Source organism: Microtus oregoni, unplaced genomic scaffold, assembly GCF_018167655.1.
Source record: "Microtus oregoni isolate MIOR12 unplaced genomic scaffold, Mior012 000031F_ref0000149, whole genome shotgun sequence".
Classification (NCBI taxonomy): Eukaryota; Metazoa; Chordata; class Mammalia; order Rodentia; family Cricetidae; genus Microtus; species Microtus oregoni.
Window position 1 is genome coordinate 22,958,939 of NW_024543090.1, and position 17,558 is coordinate 22,976,496.

The following is a 17,558-nucleotide window of genomic DNA, read 5'->3' on the forward strand; positions in this document are numbered from 1 at the left end:
AAGGAGGGGAAGCCATGTGGGTAGCTGCAGCCAAGACAGTAGCCCCCGCATGCCAGACGTGGCAGGGAAGAGGGAAGGTACAAGGTGAGGCTGTGGCTCACAGAGGCCAAGGATGATGAGCCCTCAAGATGGAGATGGCAGTATCTGAACTCTTGTAGACTACATGCTCATGGGGTGCTACTGAGGAGGGTGTTTGCATGTCATAGCTGACATTTGTTCCAGGGTAATTGTCCATGAACCCATCCCTTGTTAGAAGAGTAAAGAAGGGCTTTGACCATCTGTTGAGATATTCCTGAATGGCCGTCATTATGCCGGCAGTGGCCCTCAGCAAGTGATGACCCCAAAGGCTTAGTTCACTTGGGAACTTCACTTCCCTTGTGTTGGCTACAGTTGCAGGCTTCCCTAGAAATCAACTTCCAGTATCCTTTCTGTCTGGAGAGGCGGTTGGCTCTCAGGGACACTTTTGAAAGAACAGGATCCCTAGGAAGAGACCACTATCTTGGTCAATTACCAGTCTCAACTCAAGGCTTTGGAGAAGGCTGCAAACCATAACTACCCATTTCAGACAAAGGACATGGGTACCACAGCCCCTCCTCAGGTAGCGATGCATAAGGAGCCTGCTCTGGAGAGGAAGACAGACACTCACCACTTAATGAAGTGGACCCTCTTGTTTCCTTGAAGAACAACAAACCCGAAAGGAGTGAAGGCCAGAAACGCAGCATTTCCCGACACATCCTGTAATAGAGAAAGACTTCTCACTGGGGCACAGAGGTGCAGGTATAGAGGAGAAAGGGTGGAAACACTTGTTCTAAGTCAAGGGTGGTGGCAAAATCCTTTAATCTCAGCACTTGGAGGTGGAGGCAGGAAGAGCAGAGGTTCAAGGTCATCTTCGGCTACAAAGTGAGTTCAAGATCAGCCTAGGATGCATGAGACCCTTGTCTCAAAATCCAGACACCCAGGCTATCTTCATAGGAAAAGCAGGGCAACTTTTACTAGGTCACAGTGGGATGCGCAGGGCATTTAAGAGCACAAAGTCATAGCTTGAATTCCAGCCTTGCTACTTGCCAGATGGGCCTCAGAGCTTTGTATCTAGATGGTGGACGTGATAATGACACCAGCCTCAGCAGGCCAAAGACAATGTTACGATCTTGTGCATTGCTGGTGGGACTTTAAAATGGTATGGTCACTTTGGGAAATAGTTGGAAACTTTTTCCAAATGGTTAAATATAGAGTTATCACATAACCCAACAATTTCCCTTTGAGGTATATGCCCAAGAGAATTGGAACATGCCTATAGGTGTATGAATGGTAATGGTATAACTATTTGTAGTAGCCAAACAATGTGAGCAATCCAATCCAGCTGGAAGAGTAAAATGTTCATCAACTGATAGGCAAAAAAGCAAGCGGTAGATGGCGCACATTGAAATATTATTCAGGAGTAAAGAGGAAGGAGGTACTCACATATACAACACAAATGAACTTTCAAACACCATGTCGAGTGAAAGAAGCCAGTTGCAAAAGAAGTCACGTTGAATGGTTCTATTTATACATAATGTTTACAACAGGTAGAGCCACAGACACAGACAGTGTATTGGTAGCCAGGGCTGGAGGGAGAGGGAAGTGAGGCAGTGACTGGCAGTGGATATGATGCTTCCTTTGGGTCATGAAAATATTCTAAAATTAGGTGGTGGTGGTGATCGTGAACATACTAAAACCCACCGGATTGCACACTTAAAAGGGTAAATTTTATGATAGGCAAAGCGGGTGAGTGAGTGTGAGTGTGTGTGTGTGTGTGTGTGTGAACTATTACTTATCAGGCCTGTAATCCTAGCTACTCTCAAGGCTGAGGCTGGAAGATCCTAAATTAAAGATCTGCCTATCCTACAGAGTTAAGTTCAAGGCCAGTCTGAACTTAGTTAAAAAGCAGGTTGGGATACAGTGGTGGAGCACTTGCCCAGTGTGTGCAAAGCCCTAGGGCTGTAAAACAAGATGAAAAAGTATGCCAACAGAGGCATGGTATCTGAAATACCATGGGGTCAATACCTTGGAAGTTTAGATGAAGACATGGGAAGCAGCAACTGGCTGAGGGACCTGCAGGCCACCAGTCTAAGTGTGTCAGCAGCAGGCTTGGGATTTTGCTGAGCAAGGGGATGAAGATGCAGCAGAAAGTGTGGGGACTGGTGCCAGAGGGAAGAGGGTGACTAAGGAGCGTCCTTCCGCAGCTTCCTTGGGTAAGGCTCTGCTGTCCGGGTATATGAGTGATGGTGGGGATGGCTGGGGAACTTGGCCATCAAGTTGGGGGTTCTGTTTTCTCTCACCTTGAGAGCTTGCCACCCTGGTGGAGATACTTAGCCTGACTGGCCTTGGAGACAATAGATCCTCTGCAGGGCCAGTGAGCCTGGCCTCAGGGGAAAATGCATCTGCCTTAACGCTGCCTCATGGAGTCAGGCTCGCAAGTGTGAGCATCTGGGTCCAGGTGCCAACTGTTTAACAAATCTTTTGGACTAATGTGAATTACCACCCTTTCCTCAGGACTGGGGAGATCCAGTCTTGGCTGCGAGCACAGCACCATTTAACCCATGGGCATAGCGAACGGCTTTTAAAAGAAGATATAAGTCTGGTTCCTTCTGCAGTCACATGGCTGGGCTTCCTCCTGCCTCTCACCAGTGCTTGGAGGAGGATGAACAGCATGGGTACCAGGCATAGCACACAACTATGGTTCCTGCCGGGAGGCAGCAGGTCTAATTTGGCTAACTTGGCATGAACTTGGGCCAAGGCAAGTGGCATTTGCGGAGAGAATGCCTGAGGGAGGTAGCCAATGTCAGGAAGAGGGTGAGCATTGGGAAGCTTTCTGTCCCTGTGCAGGGTGGACCCAAGGTCAAGAGATGCAAGGGTAGAGTCCTCATTGTGTTTGTGCTGGTATAAAAGAGGTCACAGGACGGTTTAGCAGATACGGGATGAGACTGTGACATGGGTCGGAGGGGACATCAGGCTATGGTGAGGGAAGGACATGTTTTTGGGGTGACAGAAGGCATGGCTAAAGCCTTCGGAGACACAGGAAAAGGCCTAGAAGGAAGGGCAGCTAGAGGAGGGATGGGAGGGTCAGGCCTGGAGAGGGTGAAGGGTTTGTAACGGAGAAGCAGTGAGGGATCAGGGGGTGGGAGTTGGGGCGTGGGGGGCTGGGAGGGCCCCTGCTACCTTCACCCTTGCTAATACCTCAGCAATTGGGCAGAAAGGTGCCTGCGCCACAGGCCCATTGGGTCCAGTCTGGCTGCACTGCATGACTGTAGCCAAGGCCTTGAGTTTCTTACATCTAGGGCTGTTACCTCAGAAATTCTGTGTAGCAGGCGGCCATGTACACCAATGATGTGTCAATATGAGTATAGCTGCCGAGGCTGTTGAACCTCAGGCAAACCCTAACGTTTCACTTTCTCTTATTCGATACTGAGAGCTAAGGTTTTCTAGTTAGGATGGGTGTGGTAAGCTAGATCAAAAAGGAAGCCTTGGAGAGGGAAGAGCTGGATGATCATGGACCTGAAGTGAGCAGAAGGGAAGAGATGGAAGTGAAACCCAGCGAATGACATCCCTCTGGCGACAGCAAAGGCCAGGCTGCATGATCCAGACACCCTCAGGTGGCCTCCCAGAGAGGGCAGGGTTAGAGCTGTGGGGATGGCCTCTCCTGACAGGACTGGCTGATTTGGAACAGCGAGTGTCTTAGTTAGGGTTTCTATCACTGTGATAAACACCATGACCACAAGCAACCTGAGGAGGAAATGGTGTATTTCAGCTTACAACCCCATCTCTGAGAGAATTTATTACAGGAACTCAAGGCAGGAACCTACAGGCAGGAACTGAAGCAGAAACCACAGATGAGCGCTGCTTACGTTGTTGCTGCCCATGACTTACTCAGCCTGCTTTCTTATACAGCCTGGGACAGCCCTCACTTCCAGTGGCACTACCCCCCCCCCCATCAATCACTAATCAAGACAATACAGATTTGTCTATAGGCCAATCTTACAGAGGCATTTTCTCAGTTATGGTCCCCTCTTTTCAGGTGTGACTAGGTTTATCAAGTTGTCAAAAACCCAGCAGCTCCGGTGGTGAACTTGGAATAAATCCTGATGAGAAGCAACTAACTGCCAAGTGTGGCAGCGCACACCTTTAATCCCAGCACTCGGGAGGCAGAGGCAGGGGGATCTCTGTGAGTGCAAGGCCATCCTGGTCTATATAGCAAGTTCCAGGATAGACAGGACTACTCAGAGAAACATTGTCTAGAGGAGAGAGGAGGGGCAATTAATAATGGGACCTTGAAGAATTTGCTCCCAGAATACAGAGAGCAATTCTCCAAGACTTCCGGACCTACAGAGGTAGGTGAGAGTCATAGAAAGACCACCGTCCTCAGAACCCACAGCACTGATGGCAGCCACAGTGTTGGCTACTTGTCTCTGTCACACGAGCTTCAGAGTGGGACCAGGAACTACAGTGAGAAATCACATCAAGACTGGTATGAAGCACAAGCGGAAAGCCCTGGAGCTTTCTGTCTCTGGAGGAATCCATGTCTCTTCAGTCTTAAATGTCATTCTTGGTATTGGCCTGCGTGGTGGTCTGAATAAGAATGGCCCTCACAGGCTCATAGATTTGAATGCTTGGTCATCAAGTGGTAGCACTATTTGAAAGGATTAGGAGGTGTGACCTTGGAGGAAGTGTATCACTGGGGGTGGGCTCTGGGGTTTCAAAAAGCCCATTCCAAGCCCAGTGTCTGTCTCTTCCTGCTGCCTGAAGATCTGGATGAAGAACTCTCAGTGGGTTCTCCAGCACCATGTCTGCCTGTATGCCACTATACTCCTCACCATGATGACAATGGACTAAACCTCTGAAATGGTAAGCAAGCCCCAATTAGATGTTTTCTGTTGTAAGAGTAGCCTTGGCCATGGTGCTTCTTCACAGCAACAGAACAGTGACTAACACAGCCTGTCCTCAGGGTTTGTATGCCAAGTAACACTTAGCATGGCAGAGAAAGGAATGGAGACAAGGAGAGAAGGGTCTGGTTATTTCCCCCACAGGCTTCTGCCTCAGCAAGCAGGAATCTGCCTGCCCCCTTCCCATTGGCAGGAATCAGGGCCCACAGGACTGAACTTTTCCTGGATCTAGGAGGGGAAGGAAATGGAGCTTGAAAGCTTCACAGTTCCTTTGGCCACTCTGTATCTCCTGACAGGAAAAGGCAGTTCTCTCCTGCCATGGTGAGGTAAGAAAGTATCAAGTTTTCATCCTTGTGGAAAAAAATTAGCCTTGGTTTAGGACCCTGGCTGTTTCTCCTTTGCTCTGTGACTGACTTCTCCACACTCCAGCTGCTTCACTGGTGAAAGCAGGACAGTGACACAGACCTAGAAGAACACTCCAACTTGTTTCAGAGACAGCCTGACTGTCTTGGTGCTACGGCACAAACAACAGCGTTCTTGAGGAGAGGACACCAACTTCTGTTCATTCCCTCTTCTCCAGACAGGGCTCAGGTGGTCCAGGCTGGTCTTGAAGCCCTCTGTAGCTGAGGGTAGCCTTGATCTTCTGCTCTTCCACCTCTGCTGCCGAGTGCTGGGATTACAGGCTTGCCTCTATTTTTCTTTTTCTTTTATTTTAGAGAAGCTGTCTTTTTCTGTGGCACAAACCACCTCCAAACTTTCCATCTTCCGGCTTCAGACCCCAGAGTGGCTGGGATTATAGATATCATCATCCATGCCTGGGTTTACATATGATGATTTCAGAAATCATTTAGGTCTGTGTCTTCTCTGTATGTGAAACTGGTGGGGAGTCAGGCTTAGTCTTGCATAGAGTTCATCTCTGTAGAATGAAGACTGCAGGCAGGGATTGCAGAAGCATAGCCCTGAGACCAGGCAACACTGGTTCAGGCAGGGATTGAAGAAGCATAGCCCTGAGACCAGGCAACACTGGTTCAGGCAGGGATTGAAGAAGCATAGTCCTGAGACCAGGCAACACTGGTTCAGGCAGGGATTGAAGAAGCATAGTCCTGAGACCAGGCAACACTGGTTCAGGCAGGGATTGAAGAAGCATAGTCCTGAGACCAGGCAACACTGGTTCAGGCAAACCCTGAGACCAGGCAACACTGGCTCCCAGTCTCAGTGCTGTCCTCACCCGGAACTTCTGACACATTAGTAAGAACCTCCCTGGCACCTCCTAACTCCTCTTACCTTTTTTAAATCTGCACTCAGAAGTTTGGTGTTTTCATGGCAATATGAGGGTGAAGAGAGACTCCTGGCAGAGGCACAATGAAGATTAACAGAGTCTATGTGATGAGTGCCTGACACATATGGACTCTCAAGAAGTGGCACCACCAGGTCTAAAAAGGTTGGACATCCATGATGGAGCTACTCCCCTTACTCCAACCCCCTAAGGCCTTAGCAAGGCAGCCCCATCAGAACCCACAGTACTGGCTTTGAAAGTCCCAGGGCAAACAACCAGCCTCAAGGCTAGACTGAACGGAACAAGATGGTAACTCCCAAGTTTGGAAAGGAATCAGGGAACAGATATAGTAACAGGTCCTACTCTCTTTTCCAGCAGCTGTAGTCTTGGGCTTCTGGGGCTCCTGCCAGGACCTGGGGGGTGTGGGTTGTGGCGCAGTTGAGGATGGCCCTGTACAAGGTTGAGACTTGGCTGTTCTGGCTCCCCAGCCAGGGTCTGTAGGAGTCCCTCCTTCTGGTCCTAGGACCAAACAAGGACACTCCGGCAGACGGAAACCATCAGCACGCATAGGACCAATGCTAGCTTCTTAATCAGTCCAGGAGAACAGAGCCCAGCCAGCACATTCTGCCCTCATTTAATTATCAAAACGATTCCTCTTCTGTCCTCCCCGGGGCTGCATGCCCCAGATTCCCTGGGCCCAGTAATTGCCTCCCTGTTAATAGAAATCATCAGTATTTATTACACTGAGCGTGCCAGCTTCTTCCAGCTCTCCTTGCAGCAACATTAAGGGGAGTGCTTGGGAGCACATCACTCAAGCGAGGCTACTTAACGGTAAGAGTGAAGACTCTGAATTGCTCTCTGCCTCGGAGGACCGAGGAAACATGGCCAGGCCTGATAAAAGGATCCAAAGGTCATGCGTGGAGTCCACAGTGGGGCCCTGACTTGACCCGGATGAGCAGGAGGCCCAGGTCTGGGAATGTGGGAAAAAATTCCAGCTAGGTAGCTGCCTTTCCCCTTTCTCCAGAGTAAGACTCTCAGGCATCACTCCTATATGGCTACACAATGTTGGAAATGAACTGAGTTCAAATTTTTGCTCTGCCTCTCAGGGCCTTGTGGACTTTGGATTTCTAGTACACCAACTTTCTTTCTTTTCTTTTCTTTCTTTCTTTTTCTTTTTTTTTTTTTTGAGTCAGAATTTTTCTGTGTAATAGCTATGGCTGTCCTAGAACTCACTCTGTAGACCAGGCTGTCCTTCAACTCACAGAGATCCACCTGCCTCTGCCTCCCAAGTGCTGGGATTAAAGGCTCGTGCTGCCACCACCTGGCTGCATCAACTTTCTTTTCTGTTCTTAAAAAATAACTTATTTATTTTTATTTTATTTGCATTGGTGTTTAGCCTGCACATATGTATGTGTGAGGGTTTCAGATCTTGGTATTACAGACAATTGTTAGCTGTCATGTGGGTGCTGGGAACTGAACCTAGGTCCTCTGTTAAGAGCAGTCAATGCCCTTAACCACTGAGCCATCTCTCCAGTCCCTGTATCAACTTTCTTATCTTTAAAACAGGGAGATTAGCACCCACCTACTGAAGAGTCGGTGAAAACTACCATGAAAGAACTCACTAGCTCTAAATGGAAGTGGGCTATGCTTATTCTCTCCTCCCTCAGTTGAGAATATGACATACGGGATTGGGCCACACGCAGAGGACAGAGGCTGGCTCCTTCTTGTAGCCTCTTCAGACTCCGGGTGCCCATGATGGACAAACTTGTCCAAGCCAAGGCTGAGTCAGGAGTTCATGGTCCTGAAGTGCACATGAATTTAGTTTGGACACCAGTCTGGCTGTCACTGTCCATGGCTGCCAGACCATGGCTTCTGTGGACAATAACAGAACTCCTACCCACCTTCTGTCAGCTGTCATGCTCAGGGCAGTGCCTGCCTACTGTGAGTGCTGTGAATCCTACCTCAGCCAGTCTCACGTGAGGCCTCAAGGGGACTGGACTCTAACACTGAGGTGATCTGGCACCTTCTAATGACCACGCCTGCCTTTAGGTCTGTGTGTGTGTGTGTGTGTGTGTGTGTGTGTGTGTGTGCATGTCCCCCTCACCCTGTGTGTGAACTTCAGAGCCTTTTTTTGTGCACAGGGAAGACTGCAGTTCTGCAACAGCTGTGTTTGTTTCCGAGGTCTTAGGATGACCTACCAGCTCAAGGACAAGTTCCTGCACACCCCTTGCTTTCTTACTCACGGATGCGAAGAGTGGAGGTCAGAACCCAGCAAGGCCCCAACAGCTGATGAGGACTGGAGCTTAGAGCCAGATGCCCCCCCCCCCCCAAACACTTCTCTCCTATGAGGTCCCCTGCTGCCTGCTCGGGTGCCTAATCCATTGATAGAATGGCTAAATGATTTTTTTTTCCAGAGATGATGTCACCGTGTAGTCTTGACAGACTCACCAAGATCCACCTGCTTCTTCCTCCTAAGTACTGGGATTAAAGGTGTGAGCCACAGGCTAAACGTGTAGCCCAGGCTGGCCTCTGTCTCTGCCTCTTCAGCATGTCCTACCAGTGTGTGCCATCATGAGCAACCTCAACTACTTTTGTTCTCACAGGTCACATTTAGGAAGCCGTGCTAATTCTTTATTTTTTAATATTTATTTATTATGTGTACAATGTTCTGTCTGTGTGTATGCCTGCAGGCCAGAAGAGGGCACCAGATCCCATCACAGATGGTTGTGAGCCACCATGTGGTCGCTGGGAATTGAACTCAGGACCTTTGGAAGAGGAGGCAATGCTCTTAACCTCTGAGCCATCTCTCCAGCCCCCTAGCCGTGCTAATTCTTATATCACCTATAAAGTCTGTAGAAGTGTGTGGATGTGCCCCCTGACTCCTGGCCCTGTATGGCAGTAAGCTGCACAAGGGACAGGGAATTAGGTGGGGGAGGAGGCTTGCATTCCAGAATGTCCTCCAGGCTTTTATTACTTCATAGGCAAAATAAAATCACCTCACCAGAGCCTCACCCCTGTGCCTTTCGTTTTCATTGTTTGTTATACACTGGATTGCATCAGTTCCTACAAATCCAGATGTTGAAGTCCTAGCTCCAAGCGCTGGGAATGTGACCATCTTTAGAGATAAGGTCTTTATAGAAATTAAAATTCAGCCGAGGCTTTGAGATTGAGCACAACTCAGTTTAACTGGTGTCCTTACACAAGGACATTTAGTATTCAGGCATCTGAACTGGCCTGCCCTTGGGGTCCTGACAGGATGTGTTCTCAGCTGTAGCCACTAAGAGCACCTCCTGTGCACATTCGCTAAGTTCACTTTTAAAAGGGCCCTGCCTACCTCCCATCTCTCTCCCTCCCTCCTTCCCTCTCCCTCTCCCCCTCCCTTTCTCCCTCCCTCCCCCTTCCCCTTCTCTCTCTTTCTGTCTCTGTCTGTCCCTTTCTTTCTCTCTACTTTTCTGCTTGTATCTCTGTCTCTTCCCCTTTTCTCTCTGCCTCTCCTTTTCTGAAGCTCCTGTCCCCAGAGGCTGGTCCCCCCCTCCACATGAACTCTGTCAAATTGCGTCTTTCTCATGCCATTTTTTTTTTTTAAATTACAACAGCAGAGGGGAGATAATGGGCAGACCCAAGGTAAAGGAGGATTGCCATCATCAAGTTGAGACGGGTTGGAGCAGATCCTTCTCTTAGGGACCTCAGAAGGAACCAGCCCTATCAGCACCATGGGGTCACACTTCCAGGCTCCAGCACAAAGGCAACGCGCTGGCATGGTGGAAGCCACGCTGCAGCCCCAGGAAAGGGACACATCAACTTTTCGGTTACAGTGCCCCTTCATCTGCGAGGGAGAAGATGCCCATCTTGTTCTGCTCTCACTTTTAGAGCTGCTGATACTACAGCCCCTCCAGTAACAGAAACAGGACATAAATGAGGCAGAACAGAGGCAGTGGCTGACCAGCATGGCAAAGCAACAGGAGCGTGAGCTGTAGTGGGAGGAAGTGGCCAGAGCCAGGACGTGCTGTGGGTCTCGCTGCTTGCAGGGTGAGCTCACCAAACTCATCTCTGAAACGCCAGGAGCGTGTGGCAATTACAGGGGTTTCCAGGCACAGCATCCCTGGTGCGGTCCAGCTTCACCCTCCCTGGTGCATAATGGAATCAGATGCGAATCCACTGCAGTCCCACGTGGTGACTCACGCCACTCTAGTCAATAGAACCCACTCTTGGGAAGAAACTAGATTATGGGTCAGTAAAGGGCGGGCAGTTGCTGAGTGACTGCCGATTGTTCCCTGTGGGGAGCTCTCCACATGCCCTCTTGATTCATTTCCACCAAATTACCCACAGCTGCCAAAGCAGGGCACTGGGTTTGGCTTTGCTATTTAGATTACCTTTGCCTGGGCTCCTCTAACAGTGATGTGGCAGTGACGGATCTGGGTGTGTGTGTGTGTCTCGACATGGCATGGCAGAGGCACTCCCGTACACCCAAGGGCTGTGGATACAAGCACCCCACGCCTTGGTAGGGGAGGCACAGCTGGTGAAGTCCCTCTTGGGGGAGTCTTACCTTACATGGGTGAGGGTCCACTCCGTAGGTCTCTAATGTCTGTGCCTTTCTCAAGAAATTCAGCTCTGATGTTGCTGGTGTTTGACCACTGGAATGAGAAGGAGATGGTCTCAGGGCTCCTGTTATACAAGTTCCCCAGGTGTGAGCTCCTTGTTTGGAAGTGGCCAGCTGGGCAGGGCCCGACTTTCTGGTGGAGCAGCCGCAGTACCCAAGAAGCTCAGTGTTTATTTGTAGTAAGAAGGCTTCTTGTTGGTTCCTGGCCACTTAGCCCCGAAATAATCACACAGAAACTGTATTAATTAAATCACTGCTTGGTCCATTATTAGCTCTAGCTTCTTATTGGCTAATTAGATCTTAACTTAACCCATTTCTATTAATCTGTGTATTGCCACGAGGCTGTGGCTTACTGGGAAAAGTTCCAGCTTCTATCTCCAGTGGGGCTACCTGGCTTCTCCCTGACTCTGCCCTCTTCCACCCAGCATTCAGTTTAGCTTTCCCCCGCCTAGCTAAGTTCTGCCCTGCTATAGGTCCAAAGCAGTTTCTTTATTCATTAATGGTCATCACGGCATACAGAGGGAAATCTCACATCATTTATTCTATGCAGTTGAACGGTCACATACAGCTGAATCGAGGAATCAGGTTTAGCCTATCTTGCCAGGAGCAATCTCTGTAGGAGAGCCATCTTCAGGCTGTTAACGTCTAGGGGAAGAAGGCTATGTGGACATTTTCTGCGCACACTGTCAATATTTTCACTTGGACCTTGAGGGAGGCTTTGCCATCTCTTCAAGCCTCAGCCTGGATGGGGGATGAATTTGCTACTCTCACGGGGAAGAGGCTTTAAAAAAAAAGATGTGATCAGGGGCCACACACTTCCACTTTTCCATAGTGCTCTCTTGCTTGCTTGTAGAACCAACTTTAGAGATTCAAGTCTAAGGTTAAAACTCAGCGGGGGGCTGGAGTGATGACTCAGTGGGTGGGAGCACTGGTTGCTATTCCAGAGGACCTGGGCTTGATCCCCAGTACTCACATGGCGGCTCACAACCTTCAAGAACTCCAGTCCCCGGGGATCTAATGCTCTCCTCTGGCCTCAAGAGTGCCCTGCACACACACGGTGCATAGACAGAACATCCATATGCCAAATAAAAATAAAAAATTAAAAAAGCAAAACAAAACTCAAAGTGCAGCAGGCTACATAGGGGGTCAAGCAGGCTCAGCGTGAAGAGCAGGAAGCGGTAGGAATGGCTCTGAGATTGCGGTCTTCCTGAAAACCATGCGAAGCCAGACATGGTGGTGTGTGGTATCTGTAACCTCAGCACTTGGAGGTAGAGGAAGTGGGGTCAGGAGTTTAAGGCCAGCCTTAAGTGCATAGAAAAATTTAAGGCTAGCCTAGACTATATGTGCTCCTGCTAAAACAACAACAACAACAAAAACAACAACAACAAAAAACCCCAAAACCAAATCAAAACAAATAAGCAAGCAACCATCATCACCAAAACCCCAAAAGCAAACGCAGGACAAGCAGTGCTAGCGGCTATGAGTTCAGTTTGTCGTCTCAATTGTGTGTGTGAGCTCAGAGGACGATGTGCCAGAACTGGTTCTCTCCCTCCACCGTGTGTGTTTTGGGGATGGAACTCAGGATGGCAGGCTTGGCAGCAAGTGCTGGACTATCTCACTGGCCGGATATTATAAATAATTTTTTTTTTAAGACAGGGTCTTATAATGTCTCTGGCTGGCCTCGAACTCACAGAGATCCGCCTGCCTCTGCCTCCCAAGTGCTGGGATTAAAGGTGTGCAGACCATACCCAGCTGAGGCTGTGGTTTTAAATAAGTCAGAGATAATGTTTTTATGGTAATTCACAACACGCAGTACTGCGGAGACAGGGAAAATACATCTGTAGGCTGGCTACTGGCCACAGCTTTCTTGTCTGTGAGCTGACATGGACTGGCATACAATCCTGCTGGTACCACTCCCTTTCTCTTGGTGGAAAGAGAGCACAGGAACAGAGGGCTGGGAGAAGCAGGACAGCGGTTCTCAACCTTCCTATCCCTGTAACCCTCTAACACAGTTCCTCATGCTATGCTGACCCCCAACCATAAAATTATTTTCATGGCTACTTCATAACTGTACTTTTGCTACTGTTATGAATTATAATATAAATCTCTATTAAGCGACCTATGTGAAAGAGTTGTTTGACCCCCATAGGGGTCGTGATCCCCAGGTTGAGAACAGCTGTGGCAGGAGACGCCGCCTGGCTTCCATACCACACAGCTCTCCATGTGATAGTACAAAAGGAAACACGCCGGCTCTGGCCATCTGAAGAGGCCTTGGCACAGCTCTCTTCCCGCCTGCCTCCTGGAACGTGTACACGAAACCACCCTGGGGCCAGCGGTGGCACTGGCTCTGGGCTCTTCTGCCTGCAGAGCCCTGGAAAAGCACACCGAGTGTGAGGTTGTAAGGGCAGCTTGTGAAGCCGTCAGCTCTGACGGCTGGCGGGCAGGAGCCAAAGTTGCTCATTACTAAATTTATCGTCTGCCCAAAGTCATACGTCAGAGCAGGAAGCAAGCCCACCCAAGCGAGAAGCAGGCCAGGCTCCCTCCGGTGTCCCCTGAAGGGGCCACTGTCTCTCATGCTCTGAAGTCAGCCTTTGTACTACTTCTGGAAAGTAGATCAAGAAACAGCCCACAGCCTGGGCCCACAGGAGCTGTCAAAGTCGCAGAGAGGGAGAAAACTCGGGCATTTTCACACTATGAAAGCATGGCAGAACCCGTGTCTGCAGGTATCGGGGTGAAGGCAGACCCCTACATCTACCAACAAACCCCAGATGCAAGGAGTGTCTTCATTCCATGTCTGAAGGAATCCACCCCTTGAAATCCATTAACCTCGGGGTTGCTCATATCTCCAGGGTCCTAACAGGTGCCACCATTTCTTGAGGAGTCCCTTGCCTTGAACTAACTTTCTGCAGAAATGTCCCCACCACTTTGATATCTTACCCTCTGGACAGCAGGCATAAATCCGTGCTCTCTGAATGGGAGCTCACAAGCAGGTCTGTCATCCCGATGTTTAACCACAAGGGGTCACCATTTCCCTAACAGTGACAGGACCGACCATTGGGCTCAGCACTGAGACTGGAAAAACCCAAGATTGCAACCCTGATGAGTCTGTCTGGTCACACCGGACTCTGACGATCTGTCTGCAAACGCTGGGGCAGCTTTGGGTTATGTTCATTCATAAGCATTTAGTGAGATGAGGGTTTTGGGGGCAAGATCATGGTGTGGTAGACTCTGGTTTAAGTTCAGAGCTCTTAGAAGCACCCCACTCCTGCTCCAGTCCTTCCTCAGAGCAGGAAATGCATGGACCTTATCACAAGATTAAATATTTGTAACGAATATATTCCCATTCTTATCCACTGCCCAATTTTCAATTCTCTTGCAGACACAGAGAGTATGGGTTTATCATCCCCACAATACTCTTCCACGAATGATTCAAGCTGTCACTATCATTGTGGCTTTCCTCGTCTTGCTTCTTTTTAAAGTACCTTAAAAAAATGAACAAAACCCACAAGGAAACCCAGAGTTTTGTCTAACTAGTATACTCAAAATAAATAAAATTAAAAATAAACAAAAGTCTTCATTTTAAATGTAGTTTAAATTTCATCTCTTTTCTATGTTGGTTAATACATTTTTTTGAATTATTGCTTAATTGTCTTAATAAATCCAAAGTCCTAAAAGTTAGGAGGAATTGTAACCTATTAAAATGGTGACCCAGCTTCTTGTTAGTTTATAGCACACAGACCTTTGTTTCAGGCACCTTATCTGCCCGGGAAACCTGTGTTCTCGTGTTGATACGCGAAGTAGAGCCCACTCTGCCACTGCGCTTTAAAACCTCTCTGCAGAAAAGGCCATTGAGCGTGGGTGAAAGGCTGCATCTGTGCTGTTTATGGTTCTGTGTAATCTGGGTCGGCTAAACCCAGCTGAGATTGCGGGGCTCTGTGGGCATTGGCTATTGCATCCCTGGTGCAGGGGCCTCAAAGCGTGTTGATGCTACTGACTCTAAACCATAGTACTGCATGTAAGTCAGCTTGGCCCTGTGCAGTTTATCTTCCATTCAGCACAGCTGCCCAGCCTCTGAGATCAGGCGGGATAGGCTCATTCAGAATGCTATGGTCATACACTGCTCACTGGGAGGAGGCTGTGCCATCGGGGGGGTCCAGGGAAATGGGACATCCCAGGGTCACCAGTGCTTGGAGCTTTACTGTGTCTGAGCAAGTCTCTGAGAGCAGAGGATGGGGCCAGGAGCTGTGTGCTCAGTGGCCAGGGTCCCAAGGGAGTGTAACGCACCTGAGTTCAGTTTTGTGAATCTCAGCAATTTTCTTTTCCAGTTTCTCTGAATGCTTTGGGAAAAACTGGAACTTGGAGCTGTAGCCCTCAGGGTGCTTTCCTGGGTCGTAATCCCCAATCTCCGCTTTTCAAAGGCAGGAAAAAGAAAAAAAAAGAGATTAACACACAGCTCAGAGGCCAAACACAGGCAGACACTGGCAAGAGAGCAGGCCCCCAAGGAGCAGATGTGGGTCTTTTTCCCCCTGCTGTGTACAACAGGTTGACATTCAAGTCAAAGCAGAGACAGTAGAGCTGGCCCTGGGCTCTGAGGTCACTAGTAAATTTGCAATAAAAGAGCAGAAGCCTGTTCTATGATCCTCAGTGGTGCAGCCACACGGGAAGGCTTGGGAGCCATGCTCGGCTTGGTAGCAGCAAACAGTGAGCTTGGTCAGAAAGACAGGACCTCCTGTGCCCCAGGTTGGGTACCTGAATCCCATCCCGAAGATTTTAGTAGGACAAGAGAAGTTGCTGACTGAGTCTTGATCCTAGTTAAGGACTCAGCCCTCACACGCGGAACCAGATGAATACATTCAGTGTTCAGGGCGGGCTCGCCAGGTGGGCTTGCCACTGGGAACATGGCTATGACCCAGCGACCGAGTGCAGGGGCACCAGATTCTAAGGCTGACTTTCCAATGCTGTGCCCAGTGCCACGCCTACAAAGCTCGTCTCTACGGCTGTGGGATCTCTGGGAGCTCTATGGACACCATCTTTCCTCAATGCTCTCCCAGTCAGAAGTCAGCTTCCTCCACATACAGTGCCCCACCCGAAGGGAAACTCAGAAAAGAAAAGAGGAGCTCCTGGCAGCTTGCTGGCCGTCCCCCCTTCCTTCTCTTAGAGCGCCAGAAGCTCTTCAGCTGAGGTGGCATGAATATTGGGAGGAAAACAAGGCCTGGGTCGCAGCTGAACACACCACTCTGGGTTTGTGCATTCCACTGCCAATTGTGGCTCCTTCCAAGTTACTCGGGGCTGAGGGCGGGAGTGGTGGATGTCTGGAGCCTCAAGTCCCGGGGAATCTAAGGCAGGAGGCTCACCTGAGCCCAAGAATTCAAGACCAGCCTGGACAGCGTAATAAAACCATATGTCCAAAACAAAACAAACAAATAAACAAAAACCTAACCAAACTTCAAATTCTGTGGCAATTTCTGTTGTTTATCGAGAGATCTCATTCCTTCAAGGATGAGGGACCTTGAACCTTGAGATCTTTGCTTTGATTTTATCTGAAAAGCTTCAAGGAGGGAAAATACTGATATTGGCTACCAATACATTTTGAAAAAAAAATAATTTGATATAATTATCAGGGTGGACCTGATGAAAAGACTAGAGTTTAACAGTACAGGGCATCTTCCTCTTTCAAAAAGAAGGGGGACTCTTTAGGTACCTTAGGCCGTACACGCAAAGGCTGCGCTTCCCATTGGCTGGTACTGGAATGGCTCTCTCAGAGCCGGAGGCTCCCCGCCCCCCCAATGGGCTCACTCTGCTCTCTTAGCACTGCTCCAATACTTCTGCTCTCAGCAGACTCTCCTCAAGTTGCTTCTGAGAGTTCCCTGATTCACAATCAAGGGTTCACATTTTTAATGGAAGCGTCACGGTTTTAGGCCCAAATGATCCCGTTGTTAATGACAATTTCAGGGTGGAGGACTAAGAAAATTCCGAGGAGTGGCACTTGAATGTCCTCAACATCTTATGAGAGAAGGGTATGACAGGTCCCACATTTCACAACAGGTTCCCACGGCCACTCTGGGAATCGGCAGCAAGAGGCTCGACTCTTCCGAAGGAAATGGCTTCTCACTTGAGAACCCTTGAGACACTGAGCCCTCTCGGCGGAGAGGTCTACACAGCAGATGCCAGAGGCCTACCATGCCTCACACCTTGGCGATTTGCACGAGAGGGCCAGGGCGAGCCATTCTGAGTGTTCTTCAGCCGCACAGAAACACTAACGTGAAAGGAACAGGGTAAGTCTCTGGAGGCCGAAATGACTCCAGGGGGCTAGCTGTGACACCTTGGGGGGCAGAGGGTCTCTGGGCTTTTTGGCTCTAGACAACCCAGGCCAAATCCTTTAACTTGCTTCAAGTTAGAAGCTGTTTTGATCTAAGAAGTCGTCATCTGTGGTAAATGGGATAATGTAATCAGGACTTAGCGTGAAAAGCAAATTTATCCTGTCCAAAGCCATTACCTTGAAGGATATAGGCTGCTAACAAGGCGGCATCCGATGTCTTACAGAGGAGACGGCCATGGTAGAGATCCCTTTTGATCTGCAGGAAGACTAAGTACCTGCGGAGAAAACAGAGATGAAACCGAAAGGATTGCTCTGATTGCTTTAAAGGCAAAAATATGTAATAAAAGCCTATCAGAATCTTCGTCAGGGCATCTTCCCTACATCAGTTTTTTTTTTTTATACCGTAGAACAAATACATTTCCCTTTTCCTTGCAGACTCTCAGG

The 17,558-nt window shown here is 49.1% G+C and overlaps 1 protein-coding gene across 5 annotated transcripts in view; it reads right to left on the reverse strand.

Annotated features, from left to right (window-relative positions):
• The window catches only part of Frmd5 (FERM domain containing 5), a 277,100-nt gene that overhangs the window by 16,539 nt on the left and 243,003 nt on the right, over window positions 1-17,558 (reverse strand). For all 5 annotated transcript variants that reach the window (XM_041678921.1, XM_041678920.1, XM_041678917.1 and 2 more), the window contains exons 5-8: window positions 17,292-17,389; window positions 15,080-15,203; window positions 10,742-10,829; window positions 647-735 (exon numbers count right to left, since the gene is read on the reverse strand). In XM_041678921.1, the coding sequence (XP_041534855.1) occupies window positions 647-735; window positions 10,742-10,829; window positions 15,080-15,203; window positions 17,292-17,389 (399 nt within the window). The remainder of the gene's footprint in view (window positions 1-646; window positions 736-10,741; window positions 10,830-15,079; window positions 15,204-17,291; window positions 17,390-17,558) is intronic.